At 37.2% G+C, this 23,861-nt stretch overlaps 1 protein-coding gene across 2 annotated transcripts in view; it reads right to left on the bottom strand.

Annotated features, from left to right (window-relative positions):
* LOC111155139 (glutamate ionotropic receptor delta type subunit 2) overlaps nucleotides 1–23,861 on the bottom strand; it is a 1,452,064-nt gene that overhangs the window by 89,719 nt on the left and 1,338,484 nt on the right. For both annotated transcript variants that reach the window (XM_022515215.1, XM_022515223.1), the window contains one exon: nucleotides 18,464–18,630. In XM_022515215.1, the coding sequence (XP_022370923.1) occupies nucleotides 18,464–18,630 (167 nt within the window). The remainder of the gene's footprint in view (nucleotides 1–18,463; nucleotides 18,631–23,861) is intronic.

Genomic DNA, 23,861 nt, shown 5'->3' on the forward strand with positions numbered 1-23,861 from the left:
GCAGCTGGCAATAACAGTGACTGGATTTCATCTTACGGGAAGACTGTTTAGACTGAGGCGAGAAGTTGAGCAGAAGTTAGCCAGAGGAAACGTGAATGCAGGAATAAAGGCCCTGAGGCAGAAGAAGGCACCAGGAGCAGACCACTGCCTTGGGATGCAGCTTGTGGGGAAGAGTAGCAAAATGAGGTGGGTAGGGAAAGGCAGAAAAGAAGAGTCTCGGGGGGCCTTTTATCTTTTCTTTTTGTTGTTATAATGTTTGATTCAAAATTCATATACTGTGCGTCTGGCTGGCTCAGTCGGTTAAGCATCTGTCTTCAGCTCAGGTCATGATCCTAGGGTCCTGGGATAGAGTCCCGAGTCAGGGAAGGGTGTGTGTGGGGGTAATCTCTGCTCCTTGCGGAGTCTTGCTTCTCCTTCTGCCTCTGCTTGTGCTCTCTCTCTCTCTTTCTCTCAAATAAATACATAAATAAATAAATAAAATATTTAGAAAAAAGGATACCTGGCATCTAAAAAAAATTCACATATCTCCTTCAATTTTGGACATCTTAGAACTTAGGAGCTGCTCTCGGATTTTAGGGTTTATTAATCTATGAGATAGAAGGAAGTAACACAAGACCGATAGTAGGGAAATATGGACTTTTCTGTAATACAAACTCTGCCAGGTGTAACTATGTGATTATAGCTCATCAGTTCTCCACTCCGGTGTGGTGTTTCCTCACAGTAACTTGGATAAGGACGGCTAGAAATCAAATAACAAATTGTCACTGAGTTTCAAGAATCTATTGTTCTCTGATTTTAAGTTGACAAAAGTCCTATAGACTTTATAATGTAAGGTAAAGGGAAAAAAAAAACCATTAAAAATATAGCCCTGAGAATACAGGAGGAAACTTGATTCCTTTTTTAAGCAAAACCAAGCCAAAACAATAAACAACTTATTTTATTAGTAAATTTTTCTTCACCTTCCATGAAAACCAATGAAGATTTTGTGACAATGAAATCAATTGTCACGGGACAATAATCCCTTTCAAGGGATTATTTTGCTAAATAATGATATTTTACTGGAATAGGGATAATGGCTAAGTAGAAGGTAGGTTTAGCTAACAATCTGGAAGACTTCTATTTAATATACCAGTTAATACCATTTTTTGAAGTCCCTGTAGGCAAAGAACTGTGTGAGACTTCATCAGGTCATGGAAAACCTGATGGAAAAACAATTTGATTTAATTGCAAGGATTCTAAGACAAAAAGAACAACTACCACCACAAAAGGATTCGAAAGATTATGATTTGAAAGTTATGAAAAGTGCTGTTGGTTGTTGAAGAAGATGTCTTGGCTGAGGAGGCAGAAGAAATCAAACAAGTGCAATTGAAGATGAAGTGTGAAAGGACTTAATAACTTTAACTCCTTACCCCTGTATAATTTAGTTTTATAGAATCAACACTTAAGTGTTTTTTCCCTTATGCTTTCCGAACCTTCATTTCTTAATCTATAGAAGAGGCACAATAATCTTTCCTTTAATGATGTTTTGTAAGAATTAAATAAGGGGATATAGATAGGGAATGATCTGTACATGATGAAGGGGAAGGTCAAAATACTGAAGACAAGGGCAAGAAGCAAAAAAACAGACGCCAGGGAGAGCACAAGAGTGAACAGTAAGGGAGTCAGGAGAGCGTGTTAGAGCAGCAGCTCTCCAAATGTGGACTCCCAATCAGCAGCATCCAGCCTCATCTGGAACTTGTTTGAAAAGCAGATCACGTTGACATAATCAGCAACTCTGGGGCTGGGACCTAGCGATCTGTGTTTTAGCTGTCCTGCGGGGGAATGCTGATGCTCGCTCAAGTTTGAGAACCACGGAGGTAGAGTCAGCTGCAGCATAGCTTGGGGGAGTCTGGAGTAGCAGTTCATGAATTCTTTTCAGACATTGCTGTCACAAAACCCAGATAAACAACAACGAGAGAAATAGCTGTCAAGCACCAGCTCTGTGGCGAGGATGGCTCTAGATCTTGAGGATAGAAAAATTGTGTAATTTACTGTCATTACCCATGCACTCTTCCAGTCCCTTCTGTCCTAGTGGCTCTTCCTGTTTTTCCTCTAATACCAGTCCTTGGTGCTGGGCTCTCTTTTTGCTGCACATATTTTCTCTTGATTTCCCCCACCCCTTGTTGCTTTGTAATGATAAATCCTACATCTGTGCCTCTCTCCCCTGTCTAACCCACTCTCCCGTCTCATATTTCCAACAGTTTTCAGACAGACCTCCTCTTGATGTCACTACAAATTCGGCAAGGGCAAAACCAACAGCATGCGCTCCCTTTCCATACCGTCCCCTTCCCACATTCCTATTTACAACTTTTCAACTGAGTATTTGCTATCATCTCTCTTTCAGTTTTCCCCCTTTAGTCAGAGTGTATTGGTTAAGAGAGTGATCTCTGGAGTGAGGGTTAAAATCCCAGTTTAGCCATTTATTAACTGTAACTTGAGCAATTTACTTAATAGCACCTTTCTCTTAGGGTGTTGTGAGGATTAAAGGAGTTAGTCCATGGAAAACCTTTAGAGAAGTAACACAAATAAATGTGCAATAAATTATTGTATTATACTGAGTATTATTAATTCATTCTTCTTTGTACCTTACATTCTCTAATACCTATTAATTCTTTCTTCAGATTTGTTGTAAGGGACATTCTAGTTGACTCTTCAGTGTCTCGTCCATCCCATTAGACAGGGAGTCTAAGCTATAAAAATATATTCTCATGGGGATCTGCTCAGTCCAGTGGTAAACACATGACCTACAATGAACTAATTAAACCAGAGGGATAGATTTGTATTCATGCTTGAGAGGAGAGAGTTCTCATTTTCTTCCCTTGAATGGAAACGGGGGAGCACATTACCCCTGCTGCTGCTATAAGCCTCCTTTGTCACAAGGCAGGTCAGCCTGAGGACAGTCCTATCTCACTCACCAAGGATGGATGGGTAGAGACGTGGAAGGAATTTGGTCTTTGGTCAGAGTCCTTCAACCAGGGCCTATGTCTTTTATAACTATGTCTTTTATAACCTCCTACTTATCAAATTGTAATTCATAGTATTTTGTTTTCTTTCCTAAATTTCACATTTATATATTTAAGTTCCTGTCTAATAAAAATGTGAGTTTACCAAACCCAAGGCCAAAGTCTTAATTCCTCTGGCTTGTAACCTACTTCTGGCCCATGCTTGACCAACTCAGGTAGTGGAACCAACCACCGTACACTTATTTGTTCAGAAGAAAAGGTTACCTTGGTTCCTCTGTTTACCTCAGCCATCACGACCATACCATTTGCTAGTCCTATTAGTTTTATAGCTATGATAGACTGGAACCTGTCACTTCTTACCGTCTTAATTTTATCACCCTACACTTAGCCATTGCTGCCTCTCTCCTGGATTACTGCACTAGCTTCCTAACTGATCTTCCTACATTTACTCTTGCTCACTGCCTCTGTTGCTCTCCCTCTTTCTACCATATTTCCTTCTTTACCTGAACAGCTAGAGGTAAGAAACACTCCTCTTTTTAAAACTTGCAATAGCTTGCCTTTGTTTTTTGGAAAAACAAACAAACTGTAGTTTTTATTATGCTTTTCTAGGTTCTGTAATACATCTGGGCCTAACTCTTTAATTTCCTTTCATACTACCCTCTTGTCTGTTTGCCCTGCCATGCTGGACTCCTTGCCATTCTTTAAATACTCCAAGCCAGTTCTCACTTCAGAGCCTTTGCATTTCTTGTTGTTTATACATGGAATACTCTTCCTGCACATTTTACATTCAAGGTTGTAATCGAAGGTTGCTTTCTCAGAAATATCTTTTGTGACCCATCTCAACATTGATCTGTTTTTATTCTCTGTCCCAGGTATGTTTTCTTCATAGCATGTTTTCCAATGTGAAACTATCCTATTTGTTGTCTAATTTATTATGTTTTCTCCTCCAACTCTCTAGTATAATGTAAGCTCCAGGAAAGCAATAACCTTGTCAATATTGCCTACTATTTTTTTAATCTAGAAAAATAGAACTGTATGAGGCACTAAGTAGTTGCTCAACAAATATTTATTGACTGAATAAATAAACATGAATCCTACTCTCTAATACGTTGCTTGCCTTAGTAATCACAAGTGAGAATAGGATTCTTTCACCGTCAAACATTATTTAACAAAATTTATTGAATACTTGGGGCACCTGGGTGGCTCAGTGGGTTAAAACCTCTGCCTTCGGCTCCGGTCATGATCCCAGGGTCCTGGGATTGAGCCTTGCATTGGGCTCTGTGATCAGCGGGGAGCCTGCTTCCTCCTCTCTCCCTCTGCCTGCCTGTCTGCCTACTTGAGATCTCTGTCTGTCAAATAAATAAAATCTTAAAAAAAAATTTATTGAATATCTAATAAGGATATATTTCCTATTCACAGAAGATTAGAAAAAGAAGGAATAAGAGGTTTTGCTATTCTTTTCAAGCTAAGAATTTAGAACATATTTGAAATGTCAAGGTATAAACACAATAAATGAATACAAAAGTGACATATGTGGTACAGAAAAGGTAAAATAACAGAAACAGGATGAAGGGTCTGATAAGAGCTGAATTTGCTAGGGAGGACTTATGCTGAGGATGGATTATGAGCTGGAACCCACAGCTGGAACCTGTGTAAGATTTGAGTAGGTTTAAAAAGAAAGGAGTTACTGTGTTCCTAGGCACAATATGCTAAGATTCAATTATATTTGTGACTGTGGAATGGAAAGGAGAGGAAAGCAAAAGAAGGGATATTTGAAAGCAATTTGCCTCAACCTTTTCTTATTTATGTCTATGCTCTTTCCATAAGCTACATCTCTGTTTTCATTATCTTAATGGAGAATGTACCCAAGTCTATATCCAGCTCTCTATCCTCTCCCTCAAATTTCCACCCTGCATTGTCATTTGTCTGTCATTGTCTGTACATTTCCCTATATAAAAACATCATCTGCTGGTGCCTCAAACTCAACATGTCAAGCCCGAAATTAGCTCAAAATTAGTTCATCAGTACAACTGGTTTTACTCTCAAGCCATCTTCCCCTCCTGGCTTCTCTTCTGTGATTTTCCCATTTCCCAGCCAGCAAGGCTAATGATTTAATTTATGTTCAGTCCTCCTTTGCCCCCTATCTCTGTCTAGTTAGTGGCCAACATTACCTTTACAATATCTTTCTTTTTCCTTTCATTTCCACTGCCTTCAGTCTACTTCAGGCATTTCACTTTTTCTGAAGGATTCATTCACCCATTCATTCAGTTAATACTTTTCAAATATCTACTATGTGATAGGCTTTCTTCTAGAGGCTTGTATTACATCTCTGAATAAAGCAGAGAAGAACCCCTGACTTCTTGGAGTCTATGTCATGGATATGATAATGGCTTCCTAACTGGTAGCCTCCCTTCTAGTCAATTCCTCCTTTATTTCATTGTATACATTCTTCCAGACTGGCCAAAAAGCATACTACTGATTATGACTTGTCTTCCCAAATTCTTCAGTGACTCCCCATGTCCTAAATCCACAAAGCTTGGCTTAATATTCAGGAACCCCGGGTTTTATGCTCTTCTATCTCATCAACCTTAAAGAAGTATTCACTGCCACTCTACTGAATACATTCTGGTTGGGAGGTAATTTGTTTGGCAAGTTTCTCTGGTTGCTAAAAAATAGAAAGGAAGAAATTCATATTAGTAAAATTTGAAGACCGTGAGAGTTTGCTTAGAAGGACCATGCTTACTTTTATGGGGAACGCTACAGATATCTTGGTTAATTGCTGGAAAAAAGCCCCCAGAAAATTGATAAAAATCCTAAGAACAAAAATGTACCTATAGAAAATATTATTTTGGAAAGAGACAGAAAACCTCAACAGAACAGGAAGCCTATCATATTTTTTTCAGGTTGCTGGTTCCTCCCATCTTACTTCCACGTCTGACCCCTGAAATACTGGTAAGAATATTGCATGGAGCACTGGGTGTGGTGCATAAACAATGAATTTTGGAACACTGAAAAAAAATTAAATTAAATTAAAAAGAATTAATAAATCTTAAAAAAAGAATATCATGAAGGCATAATTTTTATATACATACGCTGAGGTCAGTTATATATAAAATAAAAATGTTGGATTTCAATGATTTTCAATAGTTATTAACATTATTTCAAACATAAATAGCTTCATACAATGACAGTTGTAAAATGGATTATTAAGGAAAAGAATGTACACTTTGAGGTATATCTGTCTCTTTTTGAAGTTGGTGCTAAAGCAGGAAATTGTGTTCATTAAGATAAAAATCATTAGTGCCTCTAGTAGACTTGTCATTCTGGACTACATGAACTCATAAATGTCATTCCATATGGAAATCATATTTTTTTTATCTTAGCCATACTTTAGTTCTAGAAATAGTCATTTCTATTTCATATTAGTAAGCATTTGACATGTGAATAGACAATCTGACCAATTATGATGTTAGTTTTTTTTTGAGCTGCTCAAAGAACTGTGAAATGGGATAGTAAGAGGTGACTACGGAGCCTACCAATCAAAAAGTCATAATGAATGAAAACTTCTATGAAGGAAGAATTGAAGTTTTGGCCTAGTACAGTCCTAAGCCGTTTGTGACAAAAGAAGATAAGAGAGGGAAAATAACTATAGTATCCTTCACAGCTTTCTGTTTTTAATACTTTTATTGTTTCCTTCTGATCAGCTGACAAGACAGCTTCAGTTTCAAATGGATCTGCCCCCTCATGCTAAAGGAGGACTTTTGCTGTTGGTATGCTGTTTAATCTCTGGAAATCACCCGTAGGCATTTTAGTGTGCAAGAAGATGGCTGCTTGCACAGGCATGAAGACCATTTGGATGCTTGTTATCCCGGAGCACGCAGGCGCATGTGCTTGGACCTAGGGCAGTAGGATCTCCGATGGCATCGTGTTGGATAGCATGGGTTCAAACCTGGCTCTGCTACTTATTAGCTTTATGACCTTGAAAACTGAAAATATTTCCCTGACTCAGTTTCCTCCTCGGTAAAATGTGACTAATCATAGTATTTACCTCATAAGTTTATTGTGAGGATTAAATGACTTAACATGGTGAGGGCACTTGGAATAGTACCTGGCACATAGGAAGTCTTCAGTGATTATTAACTAGTATTTTAAGCTACAGGACAGTTTCTAAGTTAGGGATAACACAATCCACAGCTCCTTATCCATTATTTGTGTTACTTTTTCCTGTATGTCTATAAAGTAATGACAATTTTTAAACAGGTGTTCCAGTTACGTTTATGACCCTGTTAAACATTATTTGCTGATACTCCTGTTCCTTTATAGTAGACATAACTATGCTTCTGAAAATTTATTTTACTAGTAAATTCTAGGGATACAAAACTGATTTTTTTAAACAAAGAGAATGGCAGGACAGGAGGAACCCCGGACTGGGAACCTGGATTTGTGATCCCCAGAGCATGTTCTGACCTAAGTTGTTTGTTTGTTTTTTGACCTAAGCTTAAACTCTGGGCAGGGGACCCCACTTCCCTTCTCGGTTTTACATTTGTAAAATTAGGGAATTCATCTAAATGCATGACAAAGTCACATTCCTGTCTCATCGTCTATGGTTGTTCCCTCTATGGACATAATTATCATGCAAGCCCACGTGCTTATTCCCATGCTGTTACCCTTCTTACAATATTTTAAGGGTCTATTAAAAAAGAACCACATTCTCTGATTATCCTCAATGGCATCAAATTTTCCCTTTAAAAAGCAGGTTGGGCTAAGTCCCGTGAGTAAAGACGAGTGTTTTGGATAGAAAAATGTGATTTAAGTAAAATAGAATTAGAATAGAATTCTATAGTATTTTTGAGAGAAGCTTATAATTGACTCTCAGGCATGTGTGTGTGCGTGCATGTGTACTTTCAAGTGCAATGCACATTTGCAGTTTTAAGCTCTGAAAAGTTTTGTTAAAAACTCAGCCTTCAGTCACACCTACTTTATACCACTATAATAACCATGTTTTTTTGTAAAACAACCACTTTTTGAATGAAATCATACTTAGTAAGCTCTAGAAACAGCCCAAATCTTATAAAATAATGAAAGGCTGATCCAACTGCTTGCCAAGCAGCTTGGTCTAATGTCATGGGCTCATTACTCAGCTGAAATACTGCTCTGCACTTCGCACTAGTCATTTATCTTCCCTGTACCTCAATAATTTTTTTCCAGAAAATCTAATAAAGATGTTTGTTTATAAAAGGTACTCTTGTACCTTGGATGAAGTATTCCCCAAATGCTGTGTGATGCAAGTGCAAATAAAACAGAATCTTATAACACTTTGAAATCTCCTCCATGGGGTTGCATTGTCTGATGGTTGGGATTGTGTTCAGCATTGAGAATGCTGTCTGCCCCTTGACAGCAAAGCTTGGTAATTTTCGTAAAATTTGGCTACTGCTTTACAAGATTAATAAAACTAATCTCAAATCATATAGTGCCCATTTGATAAATATTTTTGGAATATTTGAAATATCACCAATTGTACTTATACTTCCATTTAATTAGGCTGAACGCTGAAACAAATGTAAAATATTTAGGTTCTCCATCAGAAGCAGCAGTCAGGGTGATGGGTAAAATCCACAGAATACTAGGTATAAGGATAGCTTCATGAGGATTCAGGAAACAGAAAAAAATGACTAATAAGCGACTTCATTTTTTTTCTCTTTTGTCGTAGTTCCCTAAATTCAAAATTCTAAAATTTGAATTTTAAAACAAATGTTTTAAAAGGAACCACTCTGAAATAGGAATGATATATTACTTAATGGCTTCCAGAAGCTAATCCTTATTTAATATATGTATATGATATGAGAAAAGAAAATAATTTCCTTTAACACTTTATAGGTTAAGAATGTTATTTTATTTTATTTTATTTTTTTTAAAGATTTTATTTATTTATTTGACAGAGAGATCACAAGCAGGCAGAGAGGCAGGCAGAGAGAGAGGAGGAAGCAGGCTCCCCGCTGAGCAGAGAGCCTGACGTGGGGCTCGATCCCAGGACTCTGAGATCATGACCTGAGCCGAAGGCAGCGGCTTAACCCACTGAGCCACCCAGGCGCCCCCAAGAATGTTATTTTAAATAAAAATATATATACAAATATATATTATTTTATTTTACTCCAGTCTCTATTTGAAAGTGAATCTTTCATGTCCTCTTGCTTTCTTTTTCAACTCCTGAAACATTTTTTCTTTACTACTTTATATAAACATGACCATCTAAACTATCTTGTTTTCTTGATCCAGAACAGAAAACCAAAAGATTTCAGTGGTGTGTGTGTGCTCGTGTGTGCTTTCTAAAATTTATTTACTTATTTATTTTTAAAAATAGTATCTGATGTGTGGGACAGAAGAATACCACTAGGGATATGTTAATATAATTTGAGCAAATATGTTACTTCAGTCTGTAAGCTGAAAAATCATTTGAAATAAATAACCCCTGGGTAGTGAATTACATTTTTTTTAAAAGATTTTATTTATTTTTTGTCAGAGAGAGAGAGAGAGAGAGAGAGAAAGCACACATGCAGGCAGAGAGGCAGGCAGAGAAGGCAGAGGGAGAAGCAGGCTCCCAGCTGAGCAAGGAGCCCCATGTGGGACTCAATTCCAGGACTCTGGGATCATGACCTGAGCTGAAGGCAGTGGATTAATCAACCAAGCCACCCAGGTGTCCCAATGAATTACATTTTTAAAAAATCATCACCACTTTTCTAGAAATCATTTTCCAGTTGTTTTTTTCCCTGGAGGGGAAATTGAGCTGATGCAACACTTGGAATAAATGACGAAAAAGGAAAAAAAATGAGAGTTGGAAGGAGAATGCAAGAGAAAGCTGTTGTGAGCACTTGAATCTGCACATCCTTTCCCCTACAGCTTCCTGGATCCTCTGATTGCCACCAAATCCTCTCTATCCCTCTTCAAATCATACCTTTTTTTTCTAATCATTTCTCAATCTTATTGAGAACATTCTCACCGTTTCACAGTTGGAATACAACAAGGGCCTTGTAATGGCTTTTCTCAATTAAATTCTGTCTTGTTTAACCCAGTACCTTGGATTCCTCAAATGCTCCTGTGTCCAATGTTCTCCTCAGAGCCTCGCAAAGCTGGTGTGGGGTCCTGAGTAGGACACAAACCCCATCCTGGGTTTGAGTCCTAGCTCCACTTGTCATTACTGTGTGACTTTGGTAAGATACTTAGCTCTGAGTCTCAGTTTCTTTAAATTTTTAAAACACAATGAATAAGTGACCACTTTACAGACTTGTGGCAAGTACTACATGAAATATATCAGATGTTCAGCACCGTGGGTACCTAATAAGTAGCAGCTATCAGTACCTGGTCACATTTAATTTTAGCTTCTCTACCTGTATTCACCTGCCACATAGTTCCTTCTCATTGTCCTTTCAACACAAGGTAACTTTTTGTTTTGATGATTTCCTCATGTCTTCCTGAGCACCTTACCCAGACCAATATCCAAATTCTACTTACCTCGAAGCTTTCTAGCTCAGGTCTGAGGAAATCTTTCTATTCTACTCAGCAATGACTTCCTTTCCTCAAAATGTTTCCAGCATTTATTATCCAAACCAGTTTAATGGGTAAGTTCATATTGCTTAATGTTTACATAAGTATCTTGATAATGTCACTCCTGTTCTCAGAGCGGAGGGACTGTATGTATTTTGTATGTCTAAAGAGAAAACAATTATTTAACTTCTGTTTGTAAGCATCTACATGAGAGCTCCTTCCAGCTGACTGAGAGCAGAGGTCAAGCCAGTTGTTGACTGATTTTGGAACTGCTAACTGGGCAATCCATTTCTTTCACTTCCTGAAGAGGCAAGAAAGTGGTTTAAAAGTACTTCATTCTTATTGGTGAATAAAAGGATTAGGGCTCTGTGCTTTCAAGTTAAAGGAATCTTTCCTACCTTCCTTGTGGGCATGAAAGCATAAAAGTTCTTACAGCAGGGAGCTGGAAAGAAAGGTAGACATGTGCTGTGTTTTTCTTTTTTTTTCCTGAGTTTTTATTATTTATTATATAAAAAAATGGGAGAAACCAAGAAAGAAAAAATTGTCATGTAAGAGAAAATAGAAGACTTTTTCTTTTTTTACTAACAAGCACAAAGAATAGGTATTTAATTTATTGGGATATAAGTAAATGTGATGCTCTTTGATCTAAAAGTTGGGTAGATCTTTTTTCATCAAATATTTATTGAATGCTTATTCTGTGCTGGCACAAAGGTAGCCACTAGAGATGTAGAGATGCACATCTGAACTCAAGGGGCTTACCAACATTAGGCAGGACCCAAGAATAAACTGTAAGAAGTCTGAAGACAGAGATAGAGGAAAAGATCTCATGTGCTTTTTCTGAATCCAGACAACAATCAGACAAGGAAAAGACAAAAGAAGCCTTCAAACTGGTATGGCAGATGACATAATACTATTTACAGAAGACCCTAAAGGTTCCACCAAAAAAACTGATTAGAACTAGTAAATGCAGTCAGAGGATACAAAATAAACATACAAAAATATTTCGCATTTCTATACACTAATAATGAACTAGCAAAAAAAATTAAGAAAACAATTCTATTTACAATTGCATCAAGAAGAGTAAAATACCTAGAAATAAATTTAACCAAGGAGGTGAAACACCTATACTCTGAAAACTGTAAGACATTGATGAAAGAAATAGAAGACTGAAGATGGCACATACGGAAAGATACACCACGAACATGGATTAGAAAATTAATATTGTTAAAATGTTCATACTATACCCAGAAGAGTGTATAGATTCGACGTAAACTCTACCAAAGTGCTGAGAGCATTTTTCACAGAACAAATAATCCTAAAACTTGTAAGGCATCGCAAAAGACCCCAAGTAGCCAAACCAGTCTTGAGAAAAAAGAACGAGCCTGGAGGTATCACATGCCCAGATCTCAAACTATACTGTAGGCCTATAGTAGTCAAAACAGTATGGTGCTGGCACTCAAACAGACACACAGAACAGTGCCTGTGCTTGTCTGGTCAATTAATCTACAACAAAAGGGGAAAGCATATACAATGGGAATATACAATTTTTTTTTAATCAGCAGAAAAGTTTCCTTTCTTTTAAAGACAAACAATTAAACCACATCCAAAGACTTAACTTACAGACGCCTGTAAGTAGCCATTTAAAGCATTAGCTATTGAGGTACAATACATAATTCGGGGGAAAACGCTTCGCCATCTGAAGCTTATACCAAACATTGCTGAGTCGACGGCTGAACTCTGCTAGAGCTTGATGTGGCTGAGGGGAAGAGCATATCTGCAGAACCAAAGGAGAACAGCTGTGTTCCACAAGTATGGAAGCATTTTGGACTGCATTCGTTGGGGTAGATTTCACACAGAAGGAAGAGAGGGGAAAAGAAGGCTACGTTTCCCCCACACCTCTGGGCAATAAAAGGTGCAGGGAACACTGGACAGCTACATGCATAACAATGAAACCTGACCATTTTCTCATGCCATAAACAAAAATAAACTCAAAATGGATTAGAAACTTAAATGTGAGACCTGAAATCACAAAAATCCTGAAAGAAAAACATAGGCAGTAAACTCTTGGACATCAGTCTTAACAAATTTTTTTTTTTTTTTTTGATATGTCTCCTCAAGCAAGGGCAACAAAAGTATAAACAATTGGAACTATAGTAAGCTGAAAAGACTTTGCAGTGAAGGAAATTATCAACAAAACAAAAAGGCAGTCTACTAAATGGGAAAAGATATTTGCCAATGATAGAGCTGATAAGGGGTGAATATTGAAAATATGCAAAGAACCCATACAACTCAACATCAAATAATTTGATTAAAAAATGGGCAGAGAACCTGAATGGAAACTTTTTGTTTTAAAGAAGACATACATGGGGCAGCTGGGTGGCTCAGTGGGTTAAAGCCTCTACCTTCAGCTCAGGTCATGATCCCAGGGTCCTGGGATTGAGCCCCGCATGGAGCTCTCCGCTCAGCAGGGAGCCTGCTTCCACCTTTCTCTCTTTGCCCACCTTTCTGACTACTTGTGATCTCTGCCTGTCAAATGGATGAATAGAACCTTTAAAAAAAAAAAAAAGACATACTGATGGCCAACAGACAAGAAAAGGTGCTCAACATCACTCATCATCAGGGAAATGCAAACCAAAACCACAATGAAATATCACTTCACACCTATCAGAGAGGCCAGTATCAAAATGTCAAGAAATAACAAATGCCAGTGAGGATGTGGAGAAAAGGGAATTCTCATGCACTGTTGGTGGGAATGTAAATTAGTGCAGCCACTATGGAAATCAGTATGGGGGATCCTCAAAAAATTAAAAATAGAAATACCCTATAACCTAGCAATTCCACTTCTGAATATTTAACCAAATAAACCAAAACCATTAATTCAAAAACATACATGCACCCCTATGTTCATTACAGCATTATTTAAAATAGCCAAGATGTGGAAGCAACCTAAGTGTTCACTGACAGATGAAAAGGTAAAGAAGATGGGACATTTATATAATGGGATATTACTCAGCCATAAAAAAGAATGAAATCTTGCCATTTGTGACAACATGGATGGACCTAGAGGGTATTAATCAAAGAGAAGTAAGTCAGACAGAGAGAGAAAAATGCCATATACCTTCACTTATATGTGGAATCTAAAAAACAAACAAGACAAAACAAAAATAAATAAATAAATAAATAAAATCTTTAAAAAAAAAAGACTATATCATGTTTACTGTGTGCCCGATTTGAGTTCTTACATTTACTAGTCTATGAGGGAGTTCCTATTTTTATCCTCATTTAAGAGACAAAGAAACTGAGACATAACGAGGTAATTTGTCCCTAAAGCTACTGAGTATTAGAGCTGAGATTCAAATCCAGACAGTATGGTTCCAAAAATTGTCACACACTTTTAATAATCTGCAACAACTTTTGACTAAATAATTTTTGAAAATGAAGAACTATTACAAGACGAGGGCCACATAAACATTTAATGAACTGTGCAGGAGAATTCACTGCAAACATTACTCACCACAGTGGAACTCTGACCTATCGGATGAGATTGTAGAAATACTTTAACTTCTGCTGCCAAGTTACCTAGTATTTACTCAGATCAAAGAAACAAAATTCCTCTATCCAAATCTATGAATATATATATTGTAGCACTTACTGGTCTTTAAAAGTCATCCCTGCATGTAGAAGTGTAAAAGTGAATATATCCCTACAGCCCATGTTTCTGATGCCTAACCTAATGCTTGCCAAAGCTCAGGCCCTCTACTCAGTGTATACATTTGTAGTATAATAGTTGTGCTCTCATATGCAAGTGCATAATAGGCAAATGTACAACATTTCATATAATTGCTTTGGAGTGTCATTAAAGTATACAAGCATATAAGATACTGGGCAGATAGCTACTATATCCACACATAACATTTACTTTATGTATTAATATTTATTTGATATTTAAATACTTTAATGTCTTTTAAGTTGTGGTATAGATATATAGTCACCTGAGAAATAATTAGTGATTACTACCTAAAAATCCCGTGGGGACACCTGGGTGGCTCAGTTGGTTAGGCATCTGACTCTTCATTTTGGCTCAGGTCATGATCTCTGGGTTGTGAGACTGAGTCAGGCACTGGACTATACTCAGCACAGAGTCTGCTTGAGATTCTCTCTCTCCCTCTGCTACTCCCCCTGTTCCTGCTCTCTCTAAATAAATAAATAAAATCTTTAATTAAAAAAATCACCCTGAATACTTTCATTTTCATTGAATGCAATTACAGTAGCAATCGGTGATCTAGTGTAATCAAGGGCCTAGGATAAGTTGATGTATTAAAGTTATTTATAGTAATTTCTAAGGTGTATTACAATGATTAAATTTTATGGTCTGTATAATTTTTTAAAATCAGTTAATAAAAAAGAGATCTCTTTTCCCTAATGGCTATAGCATAGGAAAATGAAAGATATTTTCTGAATTCAGGAGGAGAGTCTGGGTAATGACTGAGGCACTCATGTGAAACAAGATGAGTTGTGTATCAACAATTGCCAGATCACGTTTTTTTCCTGGATCTCCCTTCTTCCAGGTGTCCGGGGAACCAGGATGTAGATGTCATTATTAAGGAACTCCACAGAGAGAGACAATTTAAATCGTTTATCTCCATAATGCAAATCAAAGGAAAAAGAATGCTCAATGTTTAATAATATTTTTCAGCAGTTCACTGGAATGGACTTCCTCAGAATTAAAATCTCTCTTAGGTAGAGCACCACAGGGAACACTTCATGTGATTTATTAAACGTTTCTTTAATTGCTATTACGTCTGTGTATTGATTTTATTGGGTTCTTCTTTTGCATATAAGATCTAGAAATCAGGTCTGGAAACGACAACAACAAAAATCTGTAGTGAAGCAAAACCCAATTAACCACAACTAAGGAATAAATAATCCTTTTTCAACAACATGGTTCATGTTCAGTATCAATTAGACTTTTCCGCTGGTCTTTCTCCATGGACCTTGGCATCCCCTTCATTCTATTATGCTTTCCACCCAAGCTTCTAAGTTAATGAAATCAATGCTGTGCTTCTTAGTCTAGAAGTGTCTCCTCTGTCTATTCCTTCTTTCTCATTCCCCATTGCCCAGTTCTGAACTCAGTCTTCCTTCTTCCATGCTTCTAGGTTTGCTCTAGTCTTTGCCAATCCTAATCCATCCTTCTTCTCAAAGCTCAACCCTAATCTCAAAGATTAACCCTCCCTTAAATACTGTCTTCTAATTTTGCTCCTGGGCTCCAGAATGGAAATAAGTTCTCACAGCTATTTGTGGCTTACTGTATGATTCCCAAACTTTAAATTTCCTCTCTAATTAACTTGCCACCCTTGTTGCTCTTCAGCGTGTTCTGCTTTCTCCTACTTCGATCCTGCTGTCTTCATCATTTCTCCAAGAATTATCTCTTTTATCCTTTTAGCCTAACTATTCTCTATTAATCCTTTAAGATCAAATTCAGGGCTCACCTTCTCTGGAGAGCTTTCATTCATGTTTCCTTTAACTCTTTATTCCATTCAGTACTGAATTCTTTCAATATCTCAACTACACAATTTAACCCAATATAAGTAAGTCATACTGATATTGTATATATATAAATATCAGCACACATTTATAGAAATGTCTGCATCATTCATTGTCTCATGTGCATGGGCCATGTATCTGCAACTAGACTGCAAGTGTCTTCCAGGTAAATTACTTCCAGGTAAATTCTTTAAGGCATAACTGATTTTCCAGTTTGTTCCTCTTAGAACATACTCATCAATAAGTGTGTTTTGAATGATTTTGAATGATACTTTACTTCCCAATTTATGCTTGTTTCATTCTTTGTCATTTTAGATTTTAAAATTTCATTTATTTATTTAATTTATTTTTTAAAGAATTTATGTATTTATTTGTCAGAGAGAGAGAGCGCAAGCCCAAGCCAGGGGAGTGGCAGGCAGAGGGAGAAGCAGGCTCCCCGCTGAGGAAGGAGCCCAAAGCAGGGCTTCATCCCAGGCCAGATCATGACCTGAGCTGAAGGCAAATGCTTAACCCACTGAGCCACCAAGGCACCCCTACTTTTGTCATTTTTAGATTTTTTTTAGATCCATAAGGGACCACTGATAAGTTGTATTATCGTTCAATAATTATTTGCTCCCTTCTTCCCTTTATGTACATTACAGTTCCTCGCTCTATCGATTTGGGCTTGACCATGAGACTCCCTTTCATTAGTGGTTTGTGGGCTGATGTGACATATGTCACATCCATACCAGAAGTACAAGAAACACTGCAGGCTTCTGGCAGCGCTGAAGACCTGTAGGAGACCGGCAGCTTGCTGCACAACTTCGCCAAGTCACAGCTCTACGTACGTTTCACGAATGCAAAAAAGGCACGGATGCTTTGGGGTTATTTGCTACACAGAAAGGCCAACTAATATAAGACATTGGGGTTATTCTAACTTCCACTTTTGTAGATAAGCGGAGAGGCCTAGATTTTTTTGTTAGCTCATGGAAGAGTTTTAACATAAATTCTGGATGACTAACTCAGGTGTTTGTTTTTTTGTTTGTTTTTATTTTTGTTTTGTTTAACGCAAAATACCTAACTTTTTGCTATCTTAAAATTTGGAGGAATGCAGCTCAAATAGTTTGAAATTTGGGGCTTACTTTTACCTGGTACTGACCTCTTGATCTGGCATTAGCTTTTAGAAAATAGATAGAAAAATTTCTAGAAAATAAACAACATGCATTATCATTGTGAAATGAAATATACTCCTGCCTGAAAGATACTGCTCTCCCTTAGGCCCACACTTGTTTGGTAGTAGATAGAATGAAATGCAGTGATCTTTGGGAGTACCTCGCAGGCCCAAGTCTTTCATATACATTGTTCATCTAAAGTGTACATTTCAAAACCTTTTTTCTTAAAAAAACTTATATAAGAAAATTCTCATTTGAGGAGGGGTGTAATTTTTTTTTTTTTAAAGATTTTATTTATTTGTCAGAGAGAGAGCGCGAGCACAGGCAGACAGAATGGCAGGCAGAGGCAGAGGGAGTAGCGGGCTCCCCGCCGAGCAAGGAGCCCGATGTGGGACTCGATCCCAGGACGCTGGGATCATGACCTGGGCCGAAGTCAGCTGCTTAACCAACTGAGCCACCCAGGCGTCCCAGGGGTGTAATTTCTTAATAAACCATTCCCTTAATTCCATGACGAAGTCTCATATACTTTGACACTACATGAGAGACTCTAAAATTCTTTTTTTTTTTTTTTAAGATTATTTATCTATTTATTTGACAGGGAGAGAGAGATCACAAGTAGGCAGAGAGGCAGGCAGAGAGAGGTGGGAAGCAGGCTCCCTGCTGAACAGAGCCTGATGCGTGGCTTGATCTCAGGACCCTGGGATCACAACCTGAGCCGAAGGCAGAGGCTTAACCCACTGAGCCACTCAGGTGCCCCGGGACTCTAAAATTCTTATCCTTTTCCTTTGCAAAATTCAGATGGAAACATTCCTATCATTCTGTGCCTCAGTACATCAGAACTTTGACTTGGACCTGAAGTTTATTTTATGCTTTGATGTTCTTGAAATGAACTAATTTTTCTGTGATATTTAAAATTCAGAAAGTAAACGGCTAATTAAGTTCTAAAGAAATTATTAACATACTACTTCCTTTTGTATATCAATTTTTAAAAAGTAAAACCAGTTTATGTAGCACTATTTTTCCCTTTTTATGGAAAAACAATATTTCAGTACATGCGTTAGGAATTGAATGTCTTACTAAATAACATTTATAATCTTTTATTGTTTTTTACTATGCTTTTCTAAACAAAGAAAATAAAATATAATAAAAACTACACACATAACTAAGGGATTTTCTTTTTCTGTTTTTTTGTCTCTCCTTATTTGGAGCACACACGAATCTTACCTTTGTGAAAAAACATCCCTGTAAGGACTGCCATGTTGTAGTGCGATTCCATATCCTCGATCAGCAACCGTGTTCCCGATGGTGTAAAATGAGCAATCTGGGTCATTGATAGCCACATATTCCAACACGGCTGCATCCCACACAAAAGCATAATTTCCATATTTTACCTGTGAAAATATGGAGAACAAAAGAAGAAAATAGGATTTAAGTTTGGAATTTTAAGTTATACAGTTAGGGTAAGACATATTACAATTGTGTATATTTAATTGGATAAAAGGTCATAGGACTTATCTTTTTAAATACCTATTTTTTGAGAATTTGGCATTTGGTTAATTTATAGCTCTGTTCTGGAAATGTGATAAAGTTAGAATGTTAAATATGTTTCCAGGCAACATAGTCTATAGTAAAATGACCCTTGAGTGGTAAATGTCACCTGGACTGGGAAAACAATAAATGTATGGAAAAAAGCCATGTCTTTGAGCTTCTCTGAGTGTAGTCATTCCTGTAATTGGTCTTTGGGGACCTGGAAGTAAAGCTTTTTTTTTTTTTTTCCCCTCTTAAGATTTTATCCACTTATTTGACAGAAAGAGAGATCACAAGTAGGCAGAGAGGCAGGGGGAGAGAGAGGAGGAAGCAGCCTCCTTGCTGAGCAGAGAGCTCAATGTGGGGCTCCATCCCAGGACCCTGAGATCATGACCTGAGGTGAAGGCAGAGGCTTAACCCACTGAGCTACCCAGGTGTCCCTCACTTTTGAAGTTGTTACAAGAGATACTGTCTCCTTTAGGTTACTAGGCTTCTAAGCTAGGTAGGCTTCTGTACCCACCCAATATAGGTATGATCTCCTTGAATGTGACCTATGTTCCAAATGAATGCTGCAAGTCAAAGACACACTGAAGAAAAATAATCAACACTACCCTGTTGGCAAGATACATTTCCTAACTTCTGTTATTCTGGGGTAATCTGTTGCCAAGTGCGGTCTATGGCAATTTTGAATATTTTGCCCACCTTTTGGTAGGCATTGCAATGAAGAACAAATAATTATACAATCTTCTCTATCATTATTTAGGGAACATAACTTTATTCTGAGTTGTTTACCTTTTAATGATTGTCTTTTATTTGTAAGTGTGACTTCTTCCCCTAAACTACAAATGTATCAAAAATAAAAAGCAATTTTAATAAAATTAATTAAAAAATATTATATAGGGGAGCCAGGTGGCTCAGTTGGTTGAGTGCCCAATTCTTGGTTTCAGCTCAGGTGGTGAGCTCATGGGTCATGAGTTCAGGGCTACATAGTGCTCCCTGATCATCGGGAAGTCTGCTTGGGGATTTTCTCCCTCTATACCTCCACCCCCGACTCCAGTGCACACATTCTCTTTTCCCTTTCTCTCAGATAAATAGATCTTTAAAAAATATTATCTATAAATATAGAATTTAATGAGTTCATAAAAATAAATAGAACTAAAATTAAATCAAATATCCCGTTTGTTGGCTAGTTTGTTTATTTATTTGAGGAGAAAGAAATTTCCTGGTAAATCTGATGAGGGGAAAGAGAAAAATTTCTTTTCAGAGAGTTCATTGTTTGTTATAGCAATGCTACTGATTTTTGTATGCTGATTTTGTATTCTGCAACTTAACTGAGTTTACTTATTAGTTCTAGAAGGGTGTGTTTTTTTTGTTTGTTTGTTTAGTCTTTAAGATTTTCTGCATATATGATCTTATCATCTGCAAAGAGAGATAATTTGATTTCTTCCTTTCTGATTTGGATATTTTTATTTTTTTTTCCTTCCTAATTGCTCTGTCTGGGACTTCTGGTACTATGTTGAATGGAAGTGGTAAGAATGGGCATAATTCTTTTGTACCTTTATAGCATCGGAATCAAGTCCTCAGGGGATAGGCTGCTTTCAGCAGGAATGTAGACAGGACAACCGATGGTTGACCAAGCACTGAGATATAGCCTGCTCTTAAAAGCATTCTTTTTTAAATTTTTATTTATTTTTTTTTAAGAGAGAGAGAGAGAGAAAGGGGGAAGGAGGAGTAGAATGAGAGGGAGAGAGAGACTCTTAAGCAGGTTCAATGCCCAGTATGGAGCCCGATGTGGGGCTTGATTTCAAGACCCTGAGATCATGACCTGTGTTGAAATCAGCAGTTGGATGCTTAAGTGACTGAGCCACCCAGATGCGCCTCTTGAAAACACTCTTATTCAGTCTTAGATTCTGCCTGGATTTCACAACTAGGATTCCGAAGTTCTCACAAAGGTATTTTGTTCATGGATGGCTGTCAAATTGTTGTTCTGTGAGAGGACCCCCTAGTCCCTCATGCTGCTGATACTACTTCCTCTATCTGTAATCATATGTAAAATTTTTATCAACATGTATGCCTCATGTATACATGGGAGATACCCTGGGGAAAATGAGTAATTCAAAGAAGTGGCTTTAGAAATCAGGATTAAAAGCCATCTAGTTTGGAAAGTTAAGGGATGAGGGAAGTAGGCTTAGGGGAGAGTAAATCATATTTATGAAAGATGAATGGCCTTTGGTAGAATACATGGGAGTTGTGGTATTTTGTGACAAAGTTTGTCTGGATGTGTGCCTCACTTCTAGTCTCTTCTCCTGGGATGAGGGTCATTCCTTGTTGATGAAACTCCCAGGGAGGGGATTTACGACACTTGAGTTCCTTTTAGAGGATTTATGTTTAGGTCAATAAGGGTTATTTAGAGAAAGCTTCTCCCTGCATTTGCTGTTTTTCAAGTGCTTCCAGCTCAAAATCATCAATATACCAAAGTAGCATATTTTGGGGTGGCATATTCTGTTACCCTTAATCACTAACTTTCATATTTGCTTTTAGCCTCTTGGTTCTAAATCTATAGTAATGGAGAGATAGCAGTGACCCTGAAGCTTCCTCTAAAAACCTACTTTGGTTTTTGCTATTCTCTTCTTTCAAACAGCCACTCTGGACTTCTGGATCCCCTTGGACTTCTATAGCCCTCAAGGGACCTTCCCAGTTGGGGACATATTGCTTTGCTGTTAGCAAAGTGTTCTAGCATTGCTGTTACTGCTTTGTGAACTGTAAAGCTCTATTTAAATGTATATTAACATCATCATTGCCATTATATACATGTTTCTAATAATTCTAATGTTACAAAGCATTATGAATTCATTTTTAAAAGGAGAACCATTAAAATAGTATGATTATAGCCTGTAGCAATATCAATGAAATGTTGCATAATAACCCAAACTATTTTAGCTTTTAAAAATATCCCTGTTTTTTTTTTCCCCCAACAATTAAAATATACAATCATTGTCTTTTGGATAGTTTTTAACTATTAGATTAAAACTATCTAGAAAATACTTATCAATAAAACCCAACATCACTTTCCAGCAGAATAACAATTGAAGGTTTGAAATTTTCAATCCATCTGACTAGGTGAGGGATATTATTTAAAAATTGCAACTTGTCTTTGCTCTTGAAGTCATGTTTGGATAAGGAGCTACATTGTGGGGGCGCCTGGGTGGCTCAGTGGGTTAAGCCTCTGCCTTCGGCTCAGGTCATGATCCCAGGGTCCTGGGATCAAGCCCCACATCGGGCTCTCTGCTCAGCAGGGAGCCTGCTTCCTCCTCTCTCTCTACCTGCCTCTCTGCCTACTTGTGATCTCTGTCTGTCAAATAAATAAATAAAATATTAAAAAAAAAAGGAGCTACATTGTGGGCCATTTACTTATTAACAGTGGATTCCATGCCAACTGAGTGCTTCTAGCATGTTAAACAGAGGGCAAAAGTACACCGGAAGCTTTATGTCATCATATTCCAGGCCCTTTTTATAAGAAAGGCAAAGAATTCCAAAATGGCATCTACCTCCAATATTATCAATGTCTAGTTCCTAAAATAGAGATACCAGAATGCTGTGGTGATTAATGGATGATGGTAGCTGCTAATGCTTGACACCTGTGTCCTTATAATAGAGCTGAGATGCCAGTAGCCTTGATGGATTTCTCATTGCTGAGATAACTCAAGACTTTGTTTCATTTCCACAATATAATTACAGGAATCTTTCTTTGAATTCCATTTTCCTCGCAATCATTATGCATTAATCTGAAGATCCTAAAGAGATCTGTAAGGAACATAAAGGTAAGACTTGGGTTTCTTCCCTCAAGCTGCTTACAACTCAGTAGTGTAGGTAAGTCAAGTTCTACTTGCTATAACATAAAACACATTATGGTAAGTACCATCCAAAAAGCTTAAAATGTTAAAGTGGTTTAAAGAAAGGGAAACTTAATTTTCATTGGAGGAATCAGGACAGCCTGCTTGAATGTTTTGATAAATGAAATAGTTGCACAAGAAAACCCCAAATACTTACATTCCTTATCTCTAGTGCTTGATTAAACACAGATACTCTTTGGAAACCTTTTTTTTTTTTTTTTTTGTTCATGCACACTCTTTTAAACTTCTAGTTTTCTGCAATTTTCCATCAGGTGAATAGCTATAAACATTCAATATTATTTTCTTAAATATTTTCATTTCTTGCCAAGTAAGTGAAGGATGGGAAAATGAATTTTCAAAACCTGCACCTGTGCTCCTCACCATGTTATGGATTACATCATATTTCCTTTCCTTTGTGGAATCCTCTTGTCCTGAATACCCCTGTTCTGACACCTCTATCATAACCTAATGCTAAAAGTATTTTTCTTTTCAATTCATTAGGTAAGCATCTTCTGAGAAAATTGCAGAAGCCTACACCACAGACAAAAAGACTTTCATTACCTGTTATCCCAAGGACTTTGGTTTTAATTGAGAAGCCACATTCTTTCTCACACAAATCTTTAATTTAGCAAATTCCTTAAAAGCTCACTTCAAAATCTACAGCAGCAGAGATATATCAATGATAATCCTTTTTTTACTAAAAAAAAAAAATCAGTGGGACAATTATAGAAAGATGACATTTAAACAGAAGGGTAAGATGAGATATCCCTTCACTGAAGAAAGTCTATCCTGCCTCTGTCCTCCATTTCTTCCTCATGATAATAGCTAACATTTATAAAGCATTTTTTCCATTCTTAAAAAAATGCCCTTTACACATAAATTTATTTGCTCTTTACAACACTGTGGGGCAGCTGATATTTTGATGCCTAACTCACAGATATGGTAATAGAATCTGTTCTAAGTCATACCAATGACTAGTGGTAGATTTGAAGCTTGAACTCAACATCATCTTCTAGGCTTTTTTCACTGCACTAAAGATCAAATTCTGGGAGATAATTGCTATAGGAATATAAAAATATGTGAAATATGGTAGTCTTTGCCTTCAAGGTATACCCAATCTAGTCTGAAAAATAATATTTATATAAATAAAAATAATGCAACATAGTATAAGGCAAGAGCCAAAGAAAAGAATGCAACTTTTT

Source organism: Enhydra lutris, unplaced genomic scaffold, assembly GCF_002288905.1.
Source record: "Enhydra lutris kenyoni isolate GAN:26980312 unplaced genomic scaffold, ASM228890v2 scaffoldscaffold3, whole genome shotgun sequence".
Classification (NCBI taxonomy): domain Eukaryota; kingdom Metazoa; phylum Chordata; class Mammalia; order Carnivora; family Mustelidae; genus Enhydra; species Enhydra lutris.